Raw genomic sequence first — 24,654 nt, 5'->3', positions numbered from 1 at the left:
CGGAAATGTTATCTGGCACAATAAGGAGTTCACATAATGAAATTTTCAAAAGATGTGCATTTAAGAGTACGCATTCTCACAATCTGTCTCGTGTCCGTCCGCGTGAATCATGAATAAAAAAGAGAATAGTGAAAAGAAAAAGTATGATCTTGTTGGGATTATACGTTGTAGTAATTTTGTACGGGCTATTTGGTCAGAATTATTCGTTCCTAAATATGGCTAAATCATGATACTGAGTGACCGCAACGAATCACTTTCGCAAAATCCCAAAGAAAAAAATTAACTATGGCAACCGTGAAAGAGGTTGACATGGAACATTATTTCTATAGGATGGCGACATTATTCATTTTTTAATATTAATGGATATAGTCAAATCACATCAAAGAACACGAATCAAAGAAGGAGTAGGTGTTTGAAGGCCGCCGACAACTCGCGGGTTCCGCGCACCGCTGTGGTTTGTGTGGGGAGGGCGGGACATTCGGGGTATTGCAGTTTACTAATGGCAAGTAGGGAGCATATTCATTTTTCTAAAATAAATGTTTCAAAATAATGTCTAGGCAGTTGAAAATATAACTAACTTTTAAAGTTTGTTTATAAAACTAACTTTTTCTTTTAATTTTATAATTTTTTCACCAAATCTCGCCGTCTATCAAATTTAAAATGCATAAATGAAGTTGAAAACGCAAGATAATTGACATGTACACCCAAAATTTGACAGTGATTTCAAAAAAACTGTTTTCAGTCGCTGCGACAATGACACGTCGGTCAATATTCAAATTTTATCAAATTTTAGGCGATTTTTTGAACCGTCATAATTTTTTTTGAGAAGTATATAATTTTTAGTTTAATAAAGCGAAAAAAAATTCGATAACACGTAAAGTTTAATTGAATTATTTTGAACTATATACAGAGCAGCACAATATATTGACAAAAATATATCAACAGACTTAATTATTTCTACTCAACAATTCAGCAAAGAGGCAAAATGTTGGGTAGAACCATTTTTTCAACCATTTCTTAGAAGTTCTTATAATTTGGTGTTATAAAAAAATGTGCATTATTTTTTATAAATTAACATCACTGAAATATTGATGAGCTCAGTATTTAAATTTAAATTTTCAAATACATGTGCTTATCATACTACAATGCGGATTACTACAGATAACTGGGTTTTGTTTTAAAATTTATTATAAAAACTACTGCCGGAAAGTGGGAGAATATAAAATATTCAAAATAGAACAGCTAAATATTGGAATTTTAGATTGTTTTTCCGGGTAATTTTGGCATATTTACGTTCAAATGTTTGTTTTTCTCTAAATTCATTTTTTAATTTGAAAATTATTTTAGAATAACATAACAAAAGCCATTGTAATGAAAAAATTGTAATACCAAAAGTATTTGATTCAATATGTTGGGAAAGTCACTAACTGATTATTATCTCCCACACTTTCGAAAATCAAAAACAAATGGAAATTTACTATTTTTAGTTTTGATTTTCAAAGAACAATTTTCAATTCTCTTCCAACTAAATGCCCTTTCTACTCTTTCGATCTCTTTTTTTACTATAATTCGATTAACAAATAAGTAAGGGCAATCCCACAATTTTTCCTCCAAAAATGAGAGACAGATTTGCTTCCTTGCTTTCAAAATAAATTAGCCACAAAAAAAGGCATGCGGAATTTATCTTTTAAAAGGGTTAAGAGGGATGTCTCTAGGAAAAATATAAAATTTTAAAAGTAGTATACTCTGTAGTTACCTGGTGACCAGGGAAAAGTTCGGAGCATAATGACTAGGTGTAATGTGGTATTGGCTCATGTTACCTAGAGATTATTCGGACTAATTGAAATCTTTGGGGAAACATCACGTGAGAACACATTAAATGAGAGTGAAATATTTGGTTAAAAATAAATGCACATAGAGCACTATTTAGTTAAAAAATACACATGTATTGAAAAATAAAATTTGGTAAGTTAAAAAAAAATCAAAAGTTTCATCTGTTTAGTTCCTGGAAAATGATAGTTTTACTTACATTTTTAGACATAAAAAAATCAACAAGGTTCATTTGGCCCCAAATTAAGCAAACATCATAATAAAACTTTTCAACCCTTTTTTGAAATTTTTTATTTACTATGAAAGAGTGACAATTACTCAGTTTTTGCCACTCATAATTTTGGAAGTTGACCAAAAAATTGTTTTTTTTTCCACATTTTTTATACTGTAATTTTGCTTTAATTATTTTTATTAAAACATTGTAGGGGTCGGAACATGCGCCATTGCTTTGGATTTCCTCAGAAGCTCATATTTTTCAAAATTTTGGCAATGTGCCAAAACTCCGACCGGAAAATATAAAAAATCTAAAATGGAAAAATCCCCACTGGCGCTACTCCATCTTAAAATAATTTCCGAGTGTCGGTTCTCGACAGTAAACCAGCGCTTTTCATTTGTTTTTCTCTGCAAAACACTCCTGAAAGTATAAATAGATTTTTTTAAAATTTCTCCTAAAACAAAAATTTTAGACATAAATCAAGTTCTCATTTTAATGAAACTGTTTATTGGGCCATTGAGATCGACAGAAAATGGTGTGTTGCAAAATGAAACCGACAATGATAAGAGTACGGTAAGTTAGTAATACATACAAGAAATCTTTCAGGGTATTTCACCTAAAAATTCCAATTTCGCTACTTCAAATGACTTTTTCGTTTGAGAAGAAAAGAGATTGTGCGGAAGAAATTCTACGAGGTACTGTATGTTCAACCACAGAAAGATCACAATTAACGAGGGGACAAGACACATGCATACTTTAATATTTGGAGACTTGAGGAGTTATTGAAAGACTATCAATTTTACTATTCCAATGAATTCTGCCTGTTGAGCCATCAGAGCTTGAAGATTCACTAGATGACCTTGAGTCCGTGGTGTGGATTTTGACTGGGAAGCAGATGGAAAGATTTGAAACCAAGAGGAAATTTTCTCGAAGTTTTGATGAGAGGGTGATGAGCACGAGCACAAGAGCAATAAAGAGCAAAGGGATGATGGTGAGCTGCAAATATTGGATATTAAAATAAAGTGTTTTTAAGTGGGAAAAAACTCGGCAGTCAAATTTTCGGCGATTTTGGCGCCAAAGTTACTGGTCGAAAATTCACAAAACCGGCAATTGCCGAAAATTTTAAAAACCGGCACCTGCCGGAATTGCCGATTGTCGGATATCAGAATTGCCGGAAATATAATTTTGATACTTTTTTAAGATTAAAGAGCCTAAACATGCATTTTAATGAGCAATTTTCATTTTTCAAGCTCAAATGTTTTAATATTTGAAGGATTGAACGTTTTCTATTAGAAAATGACTAACCGAATAGTAAAAAATATGGTAACATTTTTCCAGTTTCCAAAATATAATTAGGTTTGAAAATTGCAGAAAATGTCTGGCAATTGGAAATTTCGGCAATTTCCAAAATTGCCGACAAACCCGTATAGCGATTAACTCAAAATTGAGTTTCAATTGTTTTGAACACTTATGGGTAACGAGAAATCGACCTAGGGCACATAAAGCGGAAAAACCTAGGTCCTAGGCCTACCTAGGTCGCACTCTTGTAAGTCCTTTCAAAAGCATACCTGTAGCTCTGGATAGAAGGAATACTCTATAACTTCGTTTAATACTTGATGTGTCACTACAGTGTCCTCATTGTACTCCGGTGTTGCGAGCAAAAGAATCTGAAAAATATTAATACTAATATTATGTAACTTGTCAAATGTCTCTGTCAAACAATGACTCACCGATTCAGCCAAGAACACCATTAGGCAGATAACGATGATGACGGGCGCCTGAACATTGACCCATTAGCTTTTTTTGTCACTTAGCGGCGGGGTTATCAATCTTAATGTTATCCCGATGACATAAAGAATAATATGTTTTTTTTTTCAGAATCCAATGGCGTGGTTTTTGGAAATGGATACGCATTGTATCCGACGCCGAGATAAAGATCAAAAATGAAAGGTGTTCCCCACAGAAAAGTGACAGGATAAGTTGTTTCATACCATGAGACGAGTCATTGACATGTTTTCATGCAGGTTGTATCTGTCCAGGGCGACTTGAAGATGACTGTTCCCGATGATTTTCTAGAAAAATGAAAGGGTGTGGTCAGACAGATAAATCGTTATTATTACCTGACGATAATAGTTGATAATCCATAGAATTGTAAAAATGAAGAATGCAAGAACGTTTAGAAGAGTGAGCCACATTGATATGAAATAGTAGAGTTGGTAGTCATGGAGCTTAAATTTAAAACACTTTTTTTAAAATTATTGTAGGGTTTCTATGTTGGCGCCAAAAACGCCGCGATTCGATATCTTCATGGCAAAACCCAAAAAGTGTCGGGTGCGCAGCTAAGTTTGATAGGGTATCGCACTAGTCGGTGCAAACTTGGCTTTGCGTCCGACACTTTTTGGGTTCCGCGCATCGCTATAAAGATTTCCGATCGCGGCTCCAACATGGAAGCCCTAAATTATTGTGTTCCTGTTATTAATATTGTATGTAACACTGTTTTTTAGATAGTCATTTTGTGGGCAAGACAATTATGAATTAAAGTTAATTTTTTATAACAGATTTATGAATATTGTGTGATTCTTAACTATATTTTATAGCTTTAGAAACAATATCAATCTTCCGCAAAATTTTGTTTTTGAAATGTAAACAGCGCTCTGAACGCGCTTACCGTACTTCCGCTTTTTGTAGTTTCCCAGACAAGCAATACTTTGTGGATACTTTAGCAAAGTTGTTATTCTATGGATAAATTAAACTTGAAAACCGTTCAAGAAAAAAAAATCTTCAAAAAAACTGCTTATTTCAGGTTTTTCAATTCTTACCTCTGGCGGTGAATATGGGTACATTTGTTTGGGCAGTCTGATGTTCCAGAATGGGATGGAGCTGACCAGTACCTGAAACGAGAATTAATTTGAAATGTATGCAAATATTTTCTATCTACATTTTGTTGTTCCTATGATATGGTTGAAGATTAATCTTTAAATTTTTGGCACAGATGAATACTTCACTGTTAAATTGTGTTATTAAGTGAGTATTAAATTGTATCTATCAAGAACCATCCAAATCAATTTGGAAGCACAATGCACACATTGCCAAAAAAGTGATTGTACTTTTTTCTAGATTGCAATGTGGCTGCATTATGCGCAATTAGCTGTGTTCAAGGGTTGTGTAAGAAAAATTTGAGCACGAATTTTCATTTTGTGTATATTAGTGAGCTTATGAGAATATTTCAAAATTTTGCCATTTTTTGTCCATCTCCCGTTTTCAAAACTATTGTTCTGTTTTTTTTCAAATACTATATTATCAGTAAAACATTTTTCTTCCTTTATCACTTCTTTCTCGTTCATCTCGCAGATCCCACTTCTATTCTTAGAATGTAGTGATCAGAGATGGCTGACCGCCGACGGGATATAAAGGGAAAAGGGAAATAAAATAGGAGAGAATTTAAGGGAACGTGATGTTCAAAAAACCATCATCATCGTCTCTATCTCTCACTCGGCCTCTGTTTCTTTTCTCGTATGTTTTCGTTTTAATTTGATACCTGGACAACGACGAGAATTGATCCGAGTGTAGGTTTTGGAGAGTAATTGCGATAAAAAATCGTAGCCACTGTTCGTTCAACAGCCAGTGCTACGGAGGATGTAGATAGACACATTGCCCCAAGCATTTCAATGTGTCTGATCACTGAAACGAACTTGAAATGATGTGATTTTTCACTGATGCTTACCTAATCCATATTGTGGACTGAATACTTGAAAATCACATTGCATATAATCCGGCATGACATTGGATATGAAAAATTTATACAGACAATCCACGGTTATACCTGAATATCAAAAGTTAAATTCAAAAAAAAAAGAAGTGAGCATTCTTAAATAAGCTCGTACTGATTTCAATTTTTTGAATACCATTTTACTTAATTTTCCAGTCTCATTCAATTTTTGTACTTCTCTGACTAACTATTTGGAAGACATAAAAAATGAACATGTTTTACTTTTTTGTAATAAGTTTTCTGCAATAATGAAACAATCATGAAAAAATATTCAAAAAAGTTATTCCGTTGCGGGGAATCGAACCCCGGCCTTATGGGTGAGAGCCATAAATCCTAACCACTAGACCACAACGGAGACGAGAAAATGTTCGAAGATTGGCAAATATAAATCAGTAGCAGTGAAAAATAAATTAAGAAACTAATCATGAGTCATCATGTTCGTCGTCAGGTAACTTGACAATATAAAACAATTTAGTGTAGTTTCAAAGAACAGTAAAGTAAGAACATCATTTAAATTTAGAAGTATTATAGGAACAAATTTTTTTTCAAATTTTATTTTATTTTTAAAGAAAACCCCTTTCATGATTTTGGTTTTCCGTAAACTAAAAATTGCAAACATACCTGTATTACAAATAATTGCAGAAATACACAAAACCAATAAAATCACTTTCGTATTGATATGAATCCCTTTTGTTTTGACAATTGTCGCTGATAGCAAGCCCATTCCCATTGTTGCCAAGGGAGCGGTCAGTAACCGGAGAAGAATCGAATACTCCATAAATGTGGACCCATAAATGACGTCTGCAGTTCCACAAAGTTCACATCGTGTGCAGTTCATGTACTTCTTGTCCATAACGTTTTCCTGATTTTAAAAGATTGAGTAAAGCATAAAATCAACATAATTGAATGTTTTGTTGACACCAAGAAAGACGAAACGAGTTCCAATGATTGCGATCATGATAACGAAGGAGGGGGATAATCAGCTGATAAAGGATATATCATGGCTTAGTCAATCTTTTTCTCTTATCTCTTTTTAAGGGTTTTTTTCGACATTGACATCGAGACGGATTTGGAATTAATTGTGATAAAAATAGATGGTCTTATAAAAGGTTCAAAAAAGTTACTAGCAACTAGTAAAACCAAAAATATTTTTTTACATGCAACTTTAATGATGAAGGAAGCAAATGCAAGGAGAGAAACCATTTGAAATCTGTTTTTCGTTTCCTTCTGATATCAGAAAAGAAAGGTTGACCGATAATGGGGAATTTACGTTTTGTGAGAATCGTGCGTATGATTGTGTCTTGGTGATTTGAAAATGAAAAATGAGAAGAAAAATGGGATGGCGGGTGAAGAGAGGTGAACTTTAGTTCCAAACAATTTTCGAATCTTTCATGTCGTTTCAGTAGAATTTTAGTAGATACTGAAGTGTGCATTATTGAAAAGTGTATTGTAATAAATGGGAGCTCAAATAATGCACATTATTAGCCTTATTACAACAAAAATATGACAAAAAAATTATAACGTCTCATTAAAAATTTACTGAAACTGTAAATTTATAAAATAAAAGTACAAAATTTAGTAAAGGGTTCTTCCAAAAACTACATAAAATTTTAGACGAATGTAGGGGCGGGGTTTGAATTTTTTTAAAGTTTCCAACTCTTCAAACCACTGATGTTGATAAATGGTAAAAATTAGAAGAAAACTCTGTTGTTTTAATAAGCAGTAGACAATTCAAAATATAAGAAAATACCCGTGAAACTCTTAGCAAAAACACATACCTACCTGCCTACATATCTTTATTAGAATTTAAAAAAACTGATTGTAATAAGAAAATGGGAAAATTTTGAATCTACACGCACCTAATACCGAGCACCGAAGTTCACGACAATATGCAGATGATAGGCGGTAGGTAGGCACTTATAACATACCAGCCTTTCATCAAAGAAATAAAGTAAAAATATGTAATTGAAAAAAATTTTCAGAACGATAATTTTTCCATGAGAGATTTGTCATGACATTTCGCATTATATGCCAATTGTCAAATTTAATGAAGACTGAATGCGCTTACACAAAACGAAGCCATACGGAATGTTAAAAATTAAAATATAGCTCCTAAGCCCATCTAACAGTAAACACAGCAAGAATACAAAACCGGCGATCAATGGGCTAGAGCCTGAGAGATGTAGAGACACGAAGGAAAGAACTGGTCTAAGTGTCTGTCTCTCCAGAAGTGAGTGACTGATATGAATGGCTTTTGCTGTAGAAGAAGGAAGAGTGGAGAAGGAGAAGCAAAAGGAGATGAAGCTGACATCCATCCGTCCGAGGGGATAGGAAAAGTGATAGATCTTGCCGCCTGGTGGCCAGCAGCATACTATCATGGGCATCACTACTATGGATTCTGATAGCGGAGAGATCTTATCAGAAAAAAATAACGAAAAGTGCAAAAGGGAAAATAACAGATTTGGATTTTGTTTCCCAATTTCCTGATTTCCCAAGATTTTCCCCGATATTAAATTTTAACATTAAAGAAACATGAAAAACCAATGTTTTCCAACAGACTATCAATCACCAGCTGTCAAAAAATAAGGAAAGTGATCGTTTGGCACGTTTTATAGTAGCCGTTTGTACGCCCATCTTTTTTTCTCTCAGTTTCTCGACTCACTTAACTGGTTACTGTAGCAATTATGACTTTGAAGGATGTAGAGACACACGACCAGCCAATCCAAGAAACATAAGATGAACACTAGTTCCAGTAGTTGTGATGGCGGGAAGGATTATGGTCAGGGGGATAGGGGGGAAGTTTTGGTTAGTTGGTGCGAAATAGGTGCACATTATCCCTCTATTCAGTACTGTAGTACTGTCATGTCATTCTACAGAGATTTAGATGACAGGAGACGAGTGGAGTATGAGTGGAATATCGCAGACCTCAACTGATGTCGGCTGCTCAGAGGGCAGAGTAAAGCTACAAGCAACAAAATATACTGTGGAATATGACTAATTTCTCATAGGAATAAGGAAAAATAACGAAAAAGGCATTATATTTTTTGATTACAAATCCTATAGGGCTAAAATGGCAGCCGTAAAAAAATAATAATTCCCCAATGAGTAAATAATTTTAGGTATTACGTCTGCCTTTTCAATTAAAAAAATACATCCTAAAAAATATCACATAAATTTTGCTCGCATTTTTGTTTTGTATTTCTTCATTCACATCTCAACATTTGAATTTTTCCCGCTACGTTACAGTTTTAGTATTACAACAAGTACACACTCACAGTTCATTGCCAAAGAAAAGGGGTAAAATATATGAAGGAAATGAGATAACATCTGACTTTGAAATTATCCATTCGCTGAGTAATTCGTCTCTTATCTGCTTTATCTGTCTTTCAAGGTGAGTGACCAAATCGTTTTCACTTTCAGACAACCTCGCCCCCCGACACCGTTTCACTTTTCCATCAATTCTCTGAAACAGTTACTTGTTGCTAACGATTCGAGAGTTTAAATTCGGGTCTTTTGAAGTGTATCCTTAATTTTTACGTAATTAGGCACTAGAAAACATACCGATTATCTTCTATTAATATGGCCTCCCTATTAGACTTGCACTCCCTTTTAGTATTGCCCCTCGGAGACCTTCCGAAAATTAGTATTGCACTCCCTATTAGTCTTGCACTCTCTAATAGTCTTGCGTTAACTTTTTTGTATTGCAAACCCGTCTCGCTAATTTCAGGATTTCAACAACATTTTTTGCCTATTTTCCAACAGTTTTCACATCATTTCTACGAGATTGAAGTTTTTGAACTTATATGAAAATCAAATTTTCTGAATTTTTACATATGATTCGCGTTTTTTTCAGGAAAAAACTAGTAAGCTCAAAGTCAGAAAATGTTCTGAAAATTAGTATTGCACTCCCTAATAGTCTTGCACTCCCTATTAGTATTGCAAGCGGGAAGACCATCGAAAAATAGTATTGCAGCCATATCAATAGAAGAAATCTATATTCTTCTGTCAGATTTTTGAGCTCAATTCCAAAACTGTTCATTGTGAGAATAGAAGTTTTGCTCCGAAAGAGTCTTTTCAGTGGATTTATTTCTTTTAGGTACTTTTTCAAAAATAAATTACAGTTACTTTTTTTCATGAGCTTTACCCCAAATCGTTCAACATTTTCCAAGATTCACCGTGACCGACTGTTTGAGCTTTGGAACGATATTTTAAAATTCCACCTGAACATTGTATTTTGATGTCGTTTTGTATAGGAATAAATGCAAATGTCATTGGAAATAATTTTTGCGGTATATATTTGAAAGGTTTTTAACGCCGAATTTTTTACTACTTTATTAGACTTGAAATTTTCTCAAAACACCTAATTTCATAATGAAATTTCTCGAAAACTTCTCAAAAAAATAGTTATGGCGGCTCAAAAAATTACATAAAATTAGTTAAAATTTGAAATTTGACCTACTTGTCAAGATAATTAACTTGTATATTTAAAATTAAAAAGCGATTTCAAAAAATTAGTTTCAAACCGCTGCGACATACAAGTCGGCCAAATTTCAAATTCTTATTAGTTTTAGGTCGTTTTTTGAGCTGCCATAACTTTTTTTCGAGGCGTATTTTCAAAAAGTTTCATTATGAAAAATCGGTGTTTTCAGACAATTTCGAGTCTCATAAAGTAATAAAAAAAATTGACTACACCACCTTTTATATCTACTTGAACTTTCTGAAAATATGACAAAAAACGAGCTTGAAAAACATTTTAGTATCACAAATGAGGAAACTTAAATTTATTTCAGTCTCAAGCACTCAAGTCAATCATAAGACTGGAAACAATTTATTCTAAACTACTCTAGGTATGTGGAAAAATTGTTTAGAATATGTAAAATGCTTTTAGATCCTACTTTACCAAATTTCTTCTCTTTTACTATAATTTCTTATCAATGACAACAAAACCAAGATCACAGAAACAACGTGCTCTTTGTGTTGTTATCTTTCACTTGTCTCTGTTAACCTACCTCGAGAACACATATCAATAGATCGTTTCTTCATATTCTCTATTTGCTCTCAACTCTCTTCCGTCAATCAGATGCCTGTCAACAAACTTTCCACCTTTTGTTTACTGCTCTATCCTCCTTAAGCCTGCAACCTGCCAATTTGCATATAATCCAATTGGACTCATAACTATAATTGTTCTTGGGTGCTTCCATCATTGCCATGTTATATTAGTTTCCTCCTGCGTTTCTTGTGCTCAATGCTCATTTTTTCTTAACCTATCTGCGTCTCTGTCAGCTGATGAATTCTGTCGTATCTTCTTCACTTGTCCATTGCTCCATTTTCTCACCATCTTCTTTTTTTAACCAATTTATTTTTTTTTGTTGGTTTTCATCATGTCTTAACGTGGTGGTCATATTTCAGAAAATTTGGATATGGAGCACTTACCAAATGAAGTAAAAGTTATAATTCTAGATGAGTGTGACTACACGGATTGCATTTGTTTTAGAGCTGTGAGTTTTTAATGTTTTTTTAATTGAAAAGTAATGATTTTTAGAATTTGTATTTCATGAGTAACGCAAAATTTAGTATTAAAAATTTTTTAAGTTCACATTATAATTTAAACATTTTTGCAAATTAAATCCTTAAATCAAATTATTATTATTTTTATTAAAATAAATTTTTTTTTCTTAATAAACTTCGACGATTTAAAAAATGAGAAAAATGTAAAACAAAGCAGTAATTAAAATAAATGAAATTCCGGCGGCACAGCCAAGTGAATAAAATCTCAAAAATTGTATCTTAATAAAAAAAAACTTTGCTCTCCTATTTGAAATTTCGAGAAGCCCCATTATCAAATTATACATTTTCGGAGCTAATTTCTGCCCATTAAAGATGAAGTAAGGAGTATATGATACCAAAAAAGCTTTTTCTCATGACATAAGTCTTCAAATAAATCAGTTTAAAAGCAAAAACCGTCAGTGCCGCAGCGGCCTAAAGTTTTATTTTGATTGGCACTCATTAGTCCATAATTATTTTTTTAATCATGTTTGAGCAAACATGAAAAGTATAACCGTAGTTATAAAAAATAACTCCGGTGATGAAGTCATTTTGGCAAAACACCAAATTGTAGCTGAAATTGCTCATTTTCAAGACTGGAAATTTTCAACATTTCTGACTGTAAAATTCGGTTTTTTTGGGCCAAAAAGGCCAAAGGCTGTGATATTAGTAGATTACCTTCAGAGTGAAAAAAAACCCTAGAGTATTATGTAATGAAATGTATTTCTATTTCGAGCATACTTTGGGAATTATTTTTTCTTTCTATTTGAGAATTCGTGTTTTTAACTTGCAACAAAAAGTGTCTCAAAAAAAATCACAGAAAATTTCGTAGAAACTCGGGAGATATCAGATTACATTGTGTCGTCATACTTTTTCTTGGTCTGAAATTCGATCTTATCTTTCACTCAATCTCATTTTCAACTTTCACCCGCCACTTCTTTGCAGACATCAAGCAAAAACTACGACGTCGGAACCTATGTGCTTACCAAGACGAGAACTTTCGATTTCCGGCTGTATCGTTCTCATATTGGAATGCAAAGTCTTGAAAATGAGAAGACGACAAAAAATGGAAGCCATTTCAATCCAACGAAGGTGATAAATCACTTTCCATCATTACACACACGCTGCTAAATGTTTTTGTTTCTTATCACTTATTTCAGATGATCAATTTCATGGATCTTTTACCCGGTTTACGGAAACTAGTGCTTGCTGACTTACCGTGTATTTTCACGATGAGTGATATGATAAAAGTGAGACGGGGGGGGGGGGGGGGGTTCTCGAGATTTTTAACAAAAAAAGAGAAAACGAAAAATTTCAGTTGGGAAAGTCTCTGCCAAATCTGCAAAAATGTGTGATCATCGAGAGTGAAGAGCGGAAATGGATGGGGAAGGATGTGCTCATGGGGCTGACTTACTTCAAATCGCTAGAAAAATTGAAAGTGGTTAATTGGGAACCGTCACATGTTACAAGAAGAGGTTGGTTTTTGTAAGGAAATAATAAAAATAGATATCGTGAAGTTATAATTCGGAACATTTATATGCTAATGGATATTACACTAAAAAGCCAATTTGTGTCCAACCTTTGTAACTATGTAGAGAGATTATCAAAAAAATATACTCGAAATTTTTCTCTGAAATCACTTCTACGTTTTTCAATAACACCGTTCATTTCCAGGTTGTGCTTCGCGAAACGAGACCATCCCAGCGAGTACTCTCCGAAACTTGATCAACTTCACAATCATCTGCAATAAGGAGACAGTGTCCAAAGTTTTACAATATTTACTCGAGAACGAAATTTATTTGACAAAATGTGTCAAGGCCAAAGTAAGTTCGACTACAAAGTTTGTGAAATTTCAATGCAATTCATCATCTTCGCAATTCCAGTTTAACGTACGTCTGTCCTCGCCGGATATTCCCCATCTTATCATGAAGTTCATCGAATGCCACCCACACATTCAAGAGATTGCTTTCAACGGGTTTCTTTTCACAACACAAGAGCAAGTGCAGGCTTTTTACGGGTAAGGGGCCACAATATTGGCACGTGCAAAAACTTTTGGGATATGAGAATTTATCTTGTTTTATGACACAGTACAATTAGTAGTACAATTAATAGAAAGTAAAATATAGTACAATTAATAAAAACTCTTTAAACAAAAAAGTAAAAAAGAAATGCCCCGAACCAGGATCGAACTGGTGACCTTACGATCTTCAGTCGTACGCTCTCCCAACTGAGCTATCGAGGCACATGGGTTGACCACCGACGCTAGCCTTTACAAGGGGGAAGTGTGCACGCTTTAGGGCTATTTCGTCGTTTTTTGATAAAAATTTTGCGCTGGGCTAAAAAACGTGTATAAATCAATTTCCAGGCACCTTCTTGCACTACCACAACTTGAAAGAGTTCAACTGGAGAACTGTTCAGTTATTGAAAGGATTGAGCAGGCTCTACAAAAAACCTTCTTGGACGCTTTACGACGGCGAGGAATTAGGTTCACAAATCTGGTTAAGAGCTTACGACATGGGTAAAAAAATTACATAATTATATATATATACACTGTTTATTTTGCTCAAAAATAAAATGATTGTCATTCAAGTTTTGGTGATGGCGCATCACAACGAAATAGCCAACGGCGATCCAGCCCACTTCGCAACAAAATTTTGCACATTCAGTAGGTTCTCCGTCTGATTTGACTTGATCACAACGAGAAACCTGAAATAGAAAACACTATGGAGGTTAGGATACTGTATATGAATTGATTGTCGATCGAAAACCATCAAAAATCAACGTACTTGTTCAAATTGTCCTTTTCGGCGACCATACTTCCAATGCGAACTGTACTCTCAATGACCGGATAGCCAGTTACTAGACACGGTTCGGCCGTACCTCTCTTATCTTTAAGGGAAGCTTCGAAGACTCCTCGCTTATCATATACTAGCTCTTTTGCGTGAGCATCATCGACTGATGAGGCAAGAACCCATTCTTTCATTTCCTCGTGTTTGGCGCTCTGGAAAATAAAATGTTGTGATCATGAGACTACATGTGGACTACAGTTTGAAAGTGTGACCACCAAGTTGCACGGAAATGTATGTACGTCCAAGAAAATAATTTATGGGCAGAGAACGGTTTTTAAATGAATATTCTCATGTGATAATACTTAATCAAAACATAATTTTTTATAGGAAGTAGTAAGACGGGTTCCGAACTGACATGCTATTCTCACCATCGATTAAAGAAATAATAGGGATTGCGAAAAAATTACTGACACTTTTAGATGTAAACGGGAAAATTTTTGTTAATAATCAATAAGCTGCTCCGAAACAACACCAGCCTAAATTGATATTTAATTTGCGGTATAATTGCTTCACTTTTTAGTGGAATTTGTTTAGACTGTAAACGCGTTTTAAACTTTTTTCAGAACATATTTTCATAGAAAGCCCCAAAATACGATTTTATAGAAATTTTTTGAAACAATCTGAAAGCTTTATGAAAAGGATATCTAGGCTCTGTTCAAAATTGAATTCCTCCAATAAAACGTTCGTAATTAACTATTCTTAACATAAGAATTCAGAACAGGGGTATGCGGCAAATTTGCCGAATTTGCCGAATTTGCCGTTTGCCGAGCTTGACAAATTTGCCAAATTCGCCAAGCACGGCAAATTTCAAAAAACGTAGATTTGCTAAATTTGCCGAGCTCGACAAAATTCGAAATTTGCCGCACACATCAAAAATTTTACAATACAATTTTGATCAAAACTATTGATTTTGCCTTCAAAAATTCAGTAAAATGATACAGAATAGTTATTTTGATGTTCAAGCAGATACACCATCTTATTCAGAAATCATATGTGTGGTAAGAATTCAGTAGTCTTGGTGCTCCAAAAACATTTAAAAAATATCAAACTTTTAGGAGTTTGTAAGGCACGGCAAATTTGCCGAATTTGCCGAGCTCGGCAAATATTGGAAAAGGAGATTTGCCGCACACCCCTGAATTCAGATGGCATTCGTCTCTTTCTGAAGCCGCCTAAGACTACTTTGACTTCCTACCCCTGTTAGGCTCAACTATCTGAAAACACTATCCAACTAACCTCTAGCCATTGCCTTGTTGGAAGTGACACCTCTGTCGGAATATCACTATTCTCAAATGGACTATAATCCACGAGCTCACCATTTCCTTCTTCAATTGCATCTACCAAGTCCAGATAATGATTCAAAAGCAAGAACCCAAGCGATTCGTATTCACTCCCATAATCCTTTGCAGCTGCTCCAGCTTCGTAGAAGATCCTGTCCGCCACCAGTATATCCGTGTATCTCAACAGTGACAACGACTGTTTCAGACAAAGCTTCTGAACTTCTGGCACAGAATCTCCAATCTCTTCCAACGCGGTTCGCATGGCAATGAGATGTAAAGCCCAGAGAGCTCTAGAGAACTCCTCGAAATGCTCAGAACTCTCTTTTTGCAATGCGTTATAGACATCCAAATGCACATTTCGAACTCTAGCAATTTCGGTGTAATCAAAGCGAGGTTTTGCCAACGTTTCCTCCATGAGCAATTTGTAAATTGAAAAGTTTGCAGGGTTCGCGGAAGCTCCGTATCTTTCCAGAACAGCAAGGACTCTCGATAAATCATTACGATGCACCAAAATGGCTGCATATTGAGCGACGTATTTGTCAAGGAGTGGTCGATACTGAAAGTTTGTTATTTTAATCTTCTAAAACGCTCCAAAATGATTTAAACTTACATTTTGAGATTTCGCGGTATCCAATGCCTTATCCCATTGATCATTTTCAATCATCATATCAATCGCCGTAATCACATCCACATCAATCAATTCTCCAAGGCGACCCTCACTTTTGAGGCTTTCTTTGTAAATTTTCTCAATTTCGGGAACCATTTCCGGTAAATATTCTTGTGCTACTTGTTTCGCTTTAGCCCATTGCTTTGCTCTACACAGTGCATTTATAGCTTGTCTACTTTGACCAAACAGCAATAGCAACTCCGCAGCCTTTTCGTTACAATTCGCTTCATCCAATGCTCCAAGTGCTGCTCCAATATACTGAAATGGCTATTGATATGTTGAGACGTTTTTGCCTAAACGACTCACTTCTTCATCTCCCATGAGAAACTTCATCACTAAGTCGGCGGCTTTTTCTGTGCTATGCTTGATCAGTGCATCATTATCCGTGGAATCTCTGTTGATTTTCAGAAGTGCACTGACCGCCTTCCTCCAGTCACCTTGTTGCTCCCATTCCTTCGCCTGAGCAACAAATGAATCAACACCACGTGCTCCGTTTCTCAATTCAGATTTTTCATATTCCTCTTGAATAAGAGCCGCCTGGTGGGGTAAGTAGTTTTGCGCAATTCTCAACGCATCTGGCCACATCTCGTTTTCAATGAAGTATCTTGAAATCAAAGGTATGATGTACATACTGATATGAATGAAAAACTACCTTAAGATAATGTCTGGTTTGTTGGCTCGAAGCAAGAAAGTTTCTGCTCGGAGATGATCTCCTTCCTCAATTGCACGGCGTGCTTGTCCGGTGTAGACATCGGGTAGAAGGCTTTCGCAGTGATCTTTCGCAACTCTTTCAGCATCAGCCCAATCGTTGTCACGGATGAACATTTCAACAGCAAGTTCCGGTTTGTTACCTAAACTCAAATAGGATTAAGGAAATGAGAAAGCGAACTACACGTGGTTATCAGATTGTATCATTTCGGCTTGGTCTACGTAGATCTACAAAAAAATGAGGGATAAGAGACGCAGAGTTTTCAACTGATTTCGTATGGTTAAGAACGTGCTGACGTCACATCTTTTTGGACAAAAAATAACCGCAATTTTTGTAGATCAAACCTTGATGGGACAGCCTGACACCACGTGATGTTATATGTATTTAATTTTATAGCTGGGAGTGTAAGTATTTTATAAACCTAGAACCCTTTGAGAGAATTTGAATTAAAACGCTACCTTCCACGTAATGCTTCGATGCATCCTCCAATCTCCCTTCCTCCTCTAACTGAGTCGCCAATCTCACGTGCACAGTACCCATCCGATCCTTAGCTCCGATTCTTGCCAAATCAAATGCCAAGTCGAATGCACCAGTTTCGCAAGCAAAGTCAATTCCTTCCATGAGCATTCCGTGCTTGTTCAACAACTTCACTGCAGCATCACCACCAATACTTTTCGCCCACATAAACAGAACCTGATATTACTTTTTTTAAAATTCATTCAACAGTTAGTTGTTCTCACTTGTTTCTCCATATTTTCACCACCTTCGGTCTTTGCAATTCTGTACGCATCCGACCACATTTCGCTGTCTTTGTACATGTTAACAGCGGATCGGAAGTCTCCAGCTTTTAAGAACTGCTCTTCAGCAGCTTTAAGGTCTCCACGCTCCTCATATTGGGTAGCAAATCGTTTTCGAGTTTCCTGGAATTATTGAATGAACTTTTGTAGAATAAGTTATTTTACTAAATTTTATTATAATATCTGCAATTTGGCTCCAAAACAGTCAGTCCCTAGTTCAGATTTAATCTCAGTCCCAAGTTCAGATTTAATAGCTTTCCATAGTAGATAAAACCATTACTTACATGCATATGTTCACCATGGTACCTCTCCACCAATCGGAGCACATCATCATCTCTTCCAACCCTATCGTACATTTGAATTGCTTTATGTGGCATGCCAATTGTTATATATAGTTGCTCAGCTTCTGCAAATCGACCATGCTCATCCAAATCTTCTGCCTTGGCGAGATATGATGAAATTGTAGCTTCTCGTCCATGAAACTCCTCTGATAAACGGAATGCGTCAATCCACTTGTTATTCTTCCCGTACATCATAATTGCGTCATTAAAAAGACCGGCTTCAACAAATAGTCTTTCAGCTCTCTGAAATTTTTTGAAATTTTATGAGTTACTCAACAATAAACAAAAAAAAATACCTCGAAGTCTCCTTTATTGGAATAATGATCTGCAATTTCTCCATAGTATCCAGTTCTTACTTTTTGATCCTGAATGTTTTCCACTATCTGAAAATTCATAGATTATACTGACAAACTTTTGGAATGGAAAGAACGTACGGATAATGCTTTAGGCCACTCTTTAGCTCGAATAGCCGCTTCAACTGCTTTCTTGAGATCATTGGCTTCTGAAATTCATTATCTTAGACAATGTGAGTTGATCAACTTTTTTTTGGAACTTCACAATACAATAATAAAAGTAGGCGTACCAACAAAATGATTAACGGCAGCATCATACTGTCCAATGTATTCCAGATGTAGGCCCCATTCCTGCTCCAGAGTGACAACTTTTTCAGGAAACGCGAATCGAGCAAGCTGAAAAAACCACTACAAATTGTTTCATTCTGATTCATCAATTTTACCTGTATGGCTTTTCCGTAAGCGTCTCCTTTCTTGAAGTATTCGACAGCTTTATCAAAATCCTTCAGCTTTTCATAAACATCTCCAGCCTTGTCGTAGAGTTGTGATTTGACAAGGGAATCTGCGATTTGTCGAAGAATATTCTCATCTTGCGAGAGAACACTGTCGTTGTTTGCAGCACTGAGAGCAGAAAGTGGCTTGTTGGATTTGATATACAGCTGAATTGCCGAAAGGGTGTCACCATCAGAGACTTTGAGCTGAAAAATTTCATTGTTTTTGTTTTGCGCCGGGAAACTGATAAACTTGACGCATATGTATCTGCTGTTGAGTGTAATTAAGAACATTTATTATTCATTTTTTTGTTTTCTGAAAATATTGCTCTCGTGTATCGAAATGGATTTCTTACCCTTTGACGCCTCGAAAACTGCGGGGCACGTCACTCAATTTTTACTGTAAAACGTCAGAAAAAACTAGGGTCGCCGCGCCGGTCGCATGCCTCCAAATGAATAGCGCTGCGCGGAACCCCGAACGTGTCGGCCGCTTCCAAACAGCAACTTTTTCGCACTACGTTGCGTACACACTAAGCAACTCGTTTCTCGGCAAGCTGCGGAGCCCGAACGTGTCGGCCGCTCCAAATAACTACCTTTGCATTTCATTAAACACACAGCGGCGTAGACATGAGGCCGGCAGGCGCAAGGCCCGCATTTCGCGCTTCACTCCCCTAGCCCTAGGAAAAACAAGTAAAAATGTTTAAATTTCCATCCAAGTTTTAGCGATCAACAGGCTCTATGCGCATTCTAAATTTTCATTCAAAACTAACCTCTGCAGCTTTGGAATCTTGTCCTGTATCACTCAGCGCTCGAAGGTAACTTGTCTTCAGTTGCTCATACTCTGGATAATTAAGCACTTTTGCCAACTCCAATGCTTCATCCCATTTATGCAAAGATGTGTACATCCCAATTGCAGATTCCGTGTCATTTTGTTCCAAAAATATTCTCTCGGCCTCTTTGAACTTTCTTCCCATAATTGCCAACATGGCGCGGACTTTGTAAAAGTGAGTTCCATCACCTCCAATGGAAATCGATGCTTCGTCGGCAATTTCTAGAATATCCTGAAATGGACCGGATGGCATTTGGTAGAGGTCACAAAAACCACTCACATGAAGTTTTCTAACTTTTGCCACATCGTTAATTGCCGCATAGCATCTTTGCGCGACAAACAGATTTCCATGTTCCAGAGCCATTTCTGCAACTCTTATCCACATTGAATAGGCATCAGTCCCACTGGTGTTAGATTCAAGGAATGCCACTGCTCTATCGAAGTCTCGCTTTTCCAGTGCAGCTCCAAATTCAATTTGAGTATTGTCAAGTTCATATGCAACTTTTGCTGTCGGTTCCTGTAAAATTTTGTGGCATGGTAAAGAATTCTCTGTTAAGTTACCTGAACTATAACTTCTGTTCTATCAGCATCTCTAAGAACCGCTTCAACTTCTCCCTTAATCTTCATATTTGTCACTTGCTCTGGTAAATCTGGATTGTACCAAATGGATAGATTATCACCACTTTGAGCTACAATGACGTCACTCATTGGAACCCATTGAACATATGTGCAGAAGGAGAGAAGAACACTTCGTTGATCAGATGAAATATCGACAAGAGTGACTTTGGATCGCTTATCACGATAAAGAAGTTTTGAAGCACGCTCATTGAGCTCAATCCAATCAACTGCACCAGTGTGGTTTATGAAGCTTTCTTGTTGGCCATTGATCAGATTAACTGGAATATTGACGTGTGGAAGTTGAAGATCATTGAAGATTTTAGCTTTAGCTTTAATAATAAAAAAAACAGAGCTAGTGCGTCTTTGCAAAAAATCAGAAAAAACGCATATTTGGCCGGTATTTAAATCGGAATGTTCTGAGTAGGAGACAGAACTTTCGGAATCAAAATTTCTGCCATATGATTTCGAAAACGCTTTTTTCAGCTAAAAACTAACAAATTTATCCCGGAATTTCTGCCACTAAAGCTGAATAACTTAAATTTAGCGCCGCCGAATATTGCTCCAAATTTTCAAAATTAACTTTTAACATTTTGCAACTTGAAGAGAGGAACATTTCTTTGATATTGTGATTTTCACTTACTAATCGAAATAGTTGTGGGATCCACTAAATACGCCAACTTCTTCACTTTTTTGTGCTCTTCCACATCAGGCCCACTAACTTGCACACTGAGCAAGTGAGGACTAGTGAGCTCAGTTCTCACCCATCCCAGTGAACCATCCACTCCATACTCGACAACTGTGACTTCACCGGCATTAATGATTAAGCAACAGTTATTGAAGTCGAAATAAAACTTTTCATGGCCTCCACTTTGCCACTCCAGCTCCGAGAATCTTTGCGATTCTGTGTCAGCGATGATGATGCTTGAAGAGGTGTATCCAATAACATATCTATCCTTTCCCATAATTTTCAGTTCATCAATTGCTAGTCCTTTGTTGGAGATCACGTTGGTTCTCGTGTCGTTTGTGACGTCACGCAGAATAACGTGTGATGGTGCGACATATGTGGTCTCGAAGCGACTTTTTAGCATACCGCGTCGCAGGCAACAATCGACGGAAAATACTCCGCCACACACGGTACCCTGAAAAACACATATTCAGAATGGGGCTCAGAATTCGAGGGTGTTACCGCATAAATAGTACTACCATCCATTTTCCAACCAAGTGCACCAATTGTATATGCATTTTGAATTTCCAACGGAGCACCCTCATCCCAGGCACCTCTTCTGGCAGACCAGGAGAATAGGCGTAGTCTAAAAAAAGGTTAGAGCTATGTTTCTACCAATACACGTGGTGTCAGGCTGTCTCATTACAATTTGGTCTACAAAAAATGCGGGAACATTTTTCCAGAAAAATGGTAACGCCAGCACACTCTTCACCACGCGAAATCAAATGAGATTTCTGCGTCTTAACTCCCACATTCTTTGAAGGTCAAACCGAAAAAAGAAATTTGACTCCACGTGCAAATAGTCTTAATACCTGTCATAACTTGCTACCACAACGTTCTGAGCAGTAGGATCACAGGAAATCGAAGAGAACTCTTTTTCGGATTGATCATTGTAGTCAAATTGCTGCTGAACAACTCCGTTCTCGGTATAGGACAGCACTCTTCGATCGGAAGTCGCTACAACCAGCCCGTGGTTTGTGAATACCAAATTGTACGGAGGAACTTGCAGCGTGCAGATTTTGGACTGAAATTAGGAGCATTATAAGCCCAAACTGTATATAACAAACCTGAGTTCTGCTACTGAAATTGTACAAAATAATAGATCCATCCTGGTGCGCCGATACGAAAGATGTCCGTTTCGGGCTGAAAGTACAGTATTTTTTGATTACTTTTTAGGATAAATACTTACTGAGTTTGAATCGAAACTACTGTCTCGTCGGTTTTGTATAGTGAGCTGCATTTGTTTGTCTTGATGAGTCCGATACGAACCTGGAAGATGGGAAGTAAGAATTTTACGAGACATGTAATTTAGGAACGTTCATAATACTGAAAAAAAACCATATAAGTTTTTTGAAAATTTTCGGAAGTTGCTATAAACTAACAAGCAAGTTTAAAAATTTTTAAACAAAAAAGGGTATGCAGGTCTGAAACTCTAAAAAACTGAACTTACGTTTATGCAGTTTTGAAATCAAAAAATGTATGTAGAAATATTAAAAAGTATTGAAAGGACTGTAATAAATTAATATTTTTCGTAAAAAAGTTTGAAAAACAGTTTTTGCAAAATTTCGGGCTCTTCTTTTTCGCCTTCAAAAAAAAACAACAACGGCTTTTCAAGTCAATATTTCTATTTTAAATGACAATTTCATCTTGATTTTCAGTATTTAAAAGTAAAGAGCATCATACCGAATTCAAAAATTTTAAATATTTGTCTGCACATTTTAAAATTTCATAGGTATTTGCAAAAACGTTAATCGCTTAATAACCCGAAATCCTGTGAGTTTTTATTATGCAAATTTTTTTTCACTTTTTTGCTCAATAATATGAAATTCGCTTTCTGTTTGTTTTTCCACCAATTATTTATATAATTATCTCACTTTTCCATCCAATTGACCAACCAAAATTTTGTCATCAAATGGCCAACTCAAACAAGTGACAGCGGATGGTTGCACAAATTTGTTGACAATCACTTTCTTCTCATTCCTGCATAAGTAGTATGAATCAGAAATGATTTTAAGTAACTTTACAACACACTTACCAAGAGGTACCGACTTTATAAATGAAGAGAACATTGTCGCTTTGTCCGATGGCGATGCGTGACGAATCAGGTGAAAAGGTCATGCACAATACGGTGAACGATTTTTTTCCGTACTAAAAAAAAGATAAGACGATAAAAGCTTTACACCAGATACAATGTGACGAACCTTTGCATCAATCGGTTTGCAAGTGAATCTATCCTTCTGCACTCCATTTTCATCTAACAAAGCGACTGATCGATCGGAACAGGCAATCGCTGCACGAGAACCATTTGGAGAGCACGAAATGTTGCTGATCTTTGCTTCTCCATCCTGAAAATTAAAAAAAAGATGTATTTGCAACAGTTTTAGCTATAAACTAAAAAGAAGTTGCGCAAAAGTTGTAAAACAGAATGCGCGCGGAAAATTCGGAAGGGGCGGTTGCTAGGCCACGACCGCTAAGTCTCTTCCACATGGTATTGTGGTTTAGGTGATTACAATGAAAAATGTTTTAAAATGTTTAAAATTGGATAAAAACAAGAAGTTTTTTTTTTGCAAAATTGAACTATTATGCAGCGGGTAAAATGCGTCTAAACTAAAATAATAATACTTTGAAATTTTCATTGATACTCTTTCGCAATTAGATTCTAAAAGTTTTTTAATACTTTAAAACTCCTATTTTACTCACCTGAGCTGGGAGAATAGTTGAAAGATACTTGAGTTTCATTTAATCCTCATGAACTGAATAACTGCAAGAAAGGGGGCAACGGAACAAGGGGAGCCGTCTGGTGTGTGCTCCGTTGCCATGGTAGCTATGAAATGCACAAGAGCAAGGCTCACACACCACCGCCCTTAAGCTCACACGTTCTTTCATGCAATTTGTGGTATTTCCTAGATTGTTCAAGAAAATTTGGTGAGTGGGATTTTTTTAACAACAGACATGAAAGTATAATTTGAGTGCTGGTAAATTTAAGATTGAATTCAAAAAAAAATATCTGAGATCCATTTTTGAATATGAAGAAAAAATATATAATATAGTTTAAAGGTGGAGTAGCGCCAGTTAGGATTTTATCTAAACACACTTGAAATAATTTAAAACAACTTAATACACTCCAAAAAGTTTCAGATTTTTCATAATTTCCGGTCAAAGTTTTGGCACAGTGCCAAAATTTTGACATATGAGCTTTTGAGGAAATCCAAAGCAATGTCGCATGTTCCAACCCCTACAGTGTTTTAATACAAATATTTAAAGCAAAATGACATTATAAGAAATGTAGGAAAAAAACCTTTTTTTGGTCGACTTCCAAAATGATGAGTGACAAAACTGAGTAATTGCCACTTTTTGACAGTAAATAAAAAATTTTCAAAAAACGTTTGAAAAGTTTTATTATGATATTCGGTTATTTTGAGACCATTGGAGTGGTTCTTAACATTTTCCCGACTGATGCTACTCCATCTTTAAAAGTTTGGCCTTCGGAATTTTGCAGACCACAAACAATTACAGAAACCGTAATTAATTTATAAATTGTAGTGGTAAATTTTTGAACGTGGATAAGTTTTCTAAAGGAAACATTAAACTTTTGATTGTGCTTTCCTTATTGAAAAAGCTGCTGAAATTGAAAGCTGCCGTTCGCATTCCGTACATTTATGTTAGTTGCAAAATGTTCACCGGAATACTAGAAAGTCAAAT

At 35.9% G+C, this 24,654-nt stretch overlaps 3 protein-coding genes and 6 non-coding genes across 9 annotated transcripts; 3 read left to right on the top strand and 6 right to left on the bottom strand.

Moving 5' to 3' along the window:
• Window positions 1-281: 281 nt before the first annotated feature.
• Window positions 282-380, bottom strand: K08B5.8. Its single transcript, NR_102250.1, has one exon. It is a non-coding gene; the product is annotated as an Unclassified non-coding RNA K08B5.8 (non-coding RNA).
• A 2,154-nt stretch (window positions 381-2,534) lies between these two features.
• On the bottom strand, window positions 2,535-6,676 carry K08B5.1 (G-protein coupled receptors family 1 profile domain-containing protein). Its single transcript, NM_078282.6, has 9 exons — window positions 6,435-6,676; window positions 5,769-5,867; window positions 5,583-5,725; window positions 4,864-4,935; window positions 4,165-4,272; window positions 4,036-4,116; window positions 3,775-3,822; window positions 3,613-3,711; window positions 2,535-3,040 (listed from the first exon to the last, which is right to left on the bottom strand). Exons 1-9 carry the CDS (start codon window positions 6,664-6,666, stop codon window positions 2,801-2,803), a joined length of 1,122 nt encoding a protein of 373 aa, NP_510683.2. The 5' UTR covers window positions 6,667-6,676; the 3' UTR covers window positions 2,535-2,800.
• On the top strand, window positions 6,077-6,171 carry K08B5.4. The gene has a single exon (NR_072890.1). It is a non-coding gene; the product is annotated as an Unclassified non-coding RNA K08B5.4 (non-coding RNA).
• Window positions 6,097-6,168, bottom strand: K08B5.t2. Its single transcript has one exon. It is a non-coding gene; the product is annotated as a tRNA-Glu (tRNA).
• Window positions 6,677-7,941: 1,265 nt separating the features above from the next.
• On the bottom strand, window positions 7,942-8,166 carry K08B5.7. Its single transcript, NR_072889.1, has one exon. It is a non-coding gene; the product is annotated as an Unclassified non-coding RNA K08B5.7 (non-coding RNA).
• Window positions 8,167-11,222: 3,056 nt separating this feature from the next.
• Window positions 11,223-13,943, top strand: K08B5.2 (F-box domain-containing protein). Its single transcript, NM_078281.5, has 7 exons — window positions 11,223-11,311; window positions 12,303-12,449; window positions 12,518-12,607; window positions 12,676-12,832; window positions 13,032-13,180; window positions 13,241-13,374; window positions 13,723-13,943. The coding sequence occupies exons 1-7, from the start codon at window positions 11,234-11,236 to the stop codon at window positions 13,877-13,879; spliced, it is 912 nt and encodes a 303-aa protein (NP_510682.2). The 5' UTR covers window positions 11,223-11,233; the 3' UTR covers window positions 13,880-13,943.
• On the bottom strand, window positions 13,527-13,599 carry K08B5.t1. Its single transcript has one exon. It is a non-coding gene; the product is annotated as a tRNA-Phe (tRNA).
• On the top strand, window positions 13,527-13,601 carry K08B5.5. Its single transcript, NR_072888.1, has one exon. It is a non-coding gene; the product is annotated as an Unclassified non-coding RNA K08B5.5 (non-coding RNA).
• osm-1 (Intraflagellar transport protein osm-1) lies at window positions 13,899-24,436 on the bottom strand. The gene is made up of 25 exons (NM_078280.8): window positions 23,653-24,436; window positions 23,154-23,297; window positions 22,988-23,100; window positions 22,827-22,932; window positions 22,142-22,221; window positions 22,020-22,095; window positions 21,765-21,976; window positions 21,415-21,538; window positions 20,869-21,367; window positions 20,172-20,506; window positions 19,891-20,127; window positions 19,552-19,842; window positions 18,734-18,988; window positions 18,581-18,686; window positions 18,432-18,499; window positions 18,294-18,380; window positions 17,941-18,240; window positions 17,600-17,779; window positions 17,318-17,552; window positions 16,803-17,001; window positions 16,457-16,754; window positions 16,094-16,408; window positions 15,440-16,039; window positions 14,144-14,358; window positions 13,899-14,063 (listed from the first exon to the last, which is right to left on the bottom strand). The coding sequence occupies exons 1-25, from the start codon at window positions 23,689-23,691 to the stop codon at window positions 13,964-13,966; spliced, it is 5,214 nt and encodes a 1,737-aa protein (NP_510681.4). The 5' UTR covers window positions 23,692-24,436; the 3' UTR covers window positions 13,899-13,963.
• Between the last annotated feature and the right edge of the window lie 218 nt (window positions 24,437-24,654).

This window comes from Caenorhabditis elegans, chromosome X, assembly GCF_000002985.6.
Source record: "Caenorhabditis elegans chromosome X".
NCBI classification, from domain to species: domain Eukaryota; kingdom Metazoa; phylum Nematoda; class Chromadorea; order Rhabditida; family Rhabditidae; genus Caenorhabditis; species Caenorhabditis elegans.
Note: the sequence above shows the minus strand (reverse complement) of the source record. Positions and strands in the feature narration are given on the sequence as shown.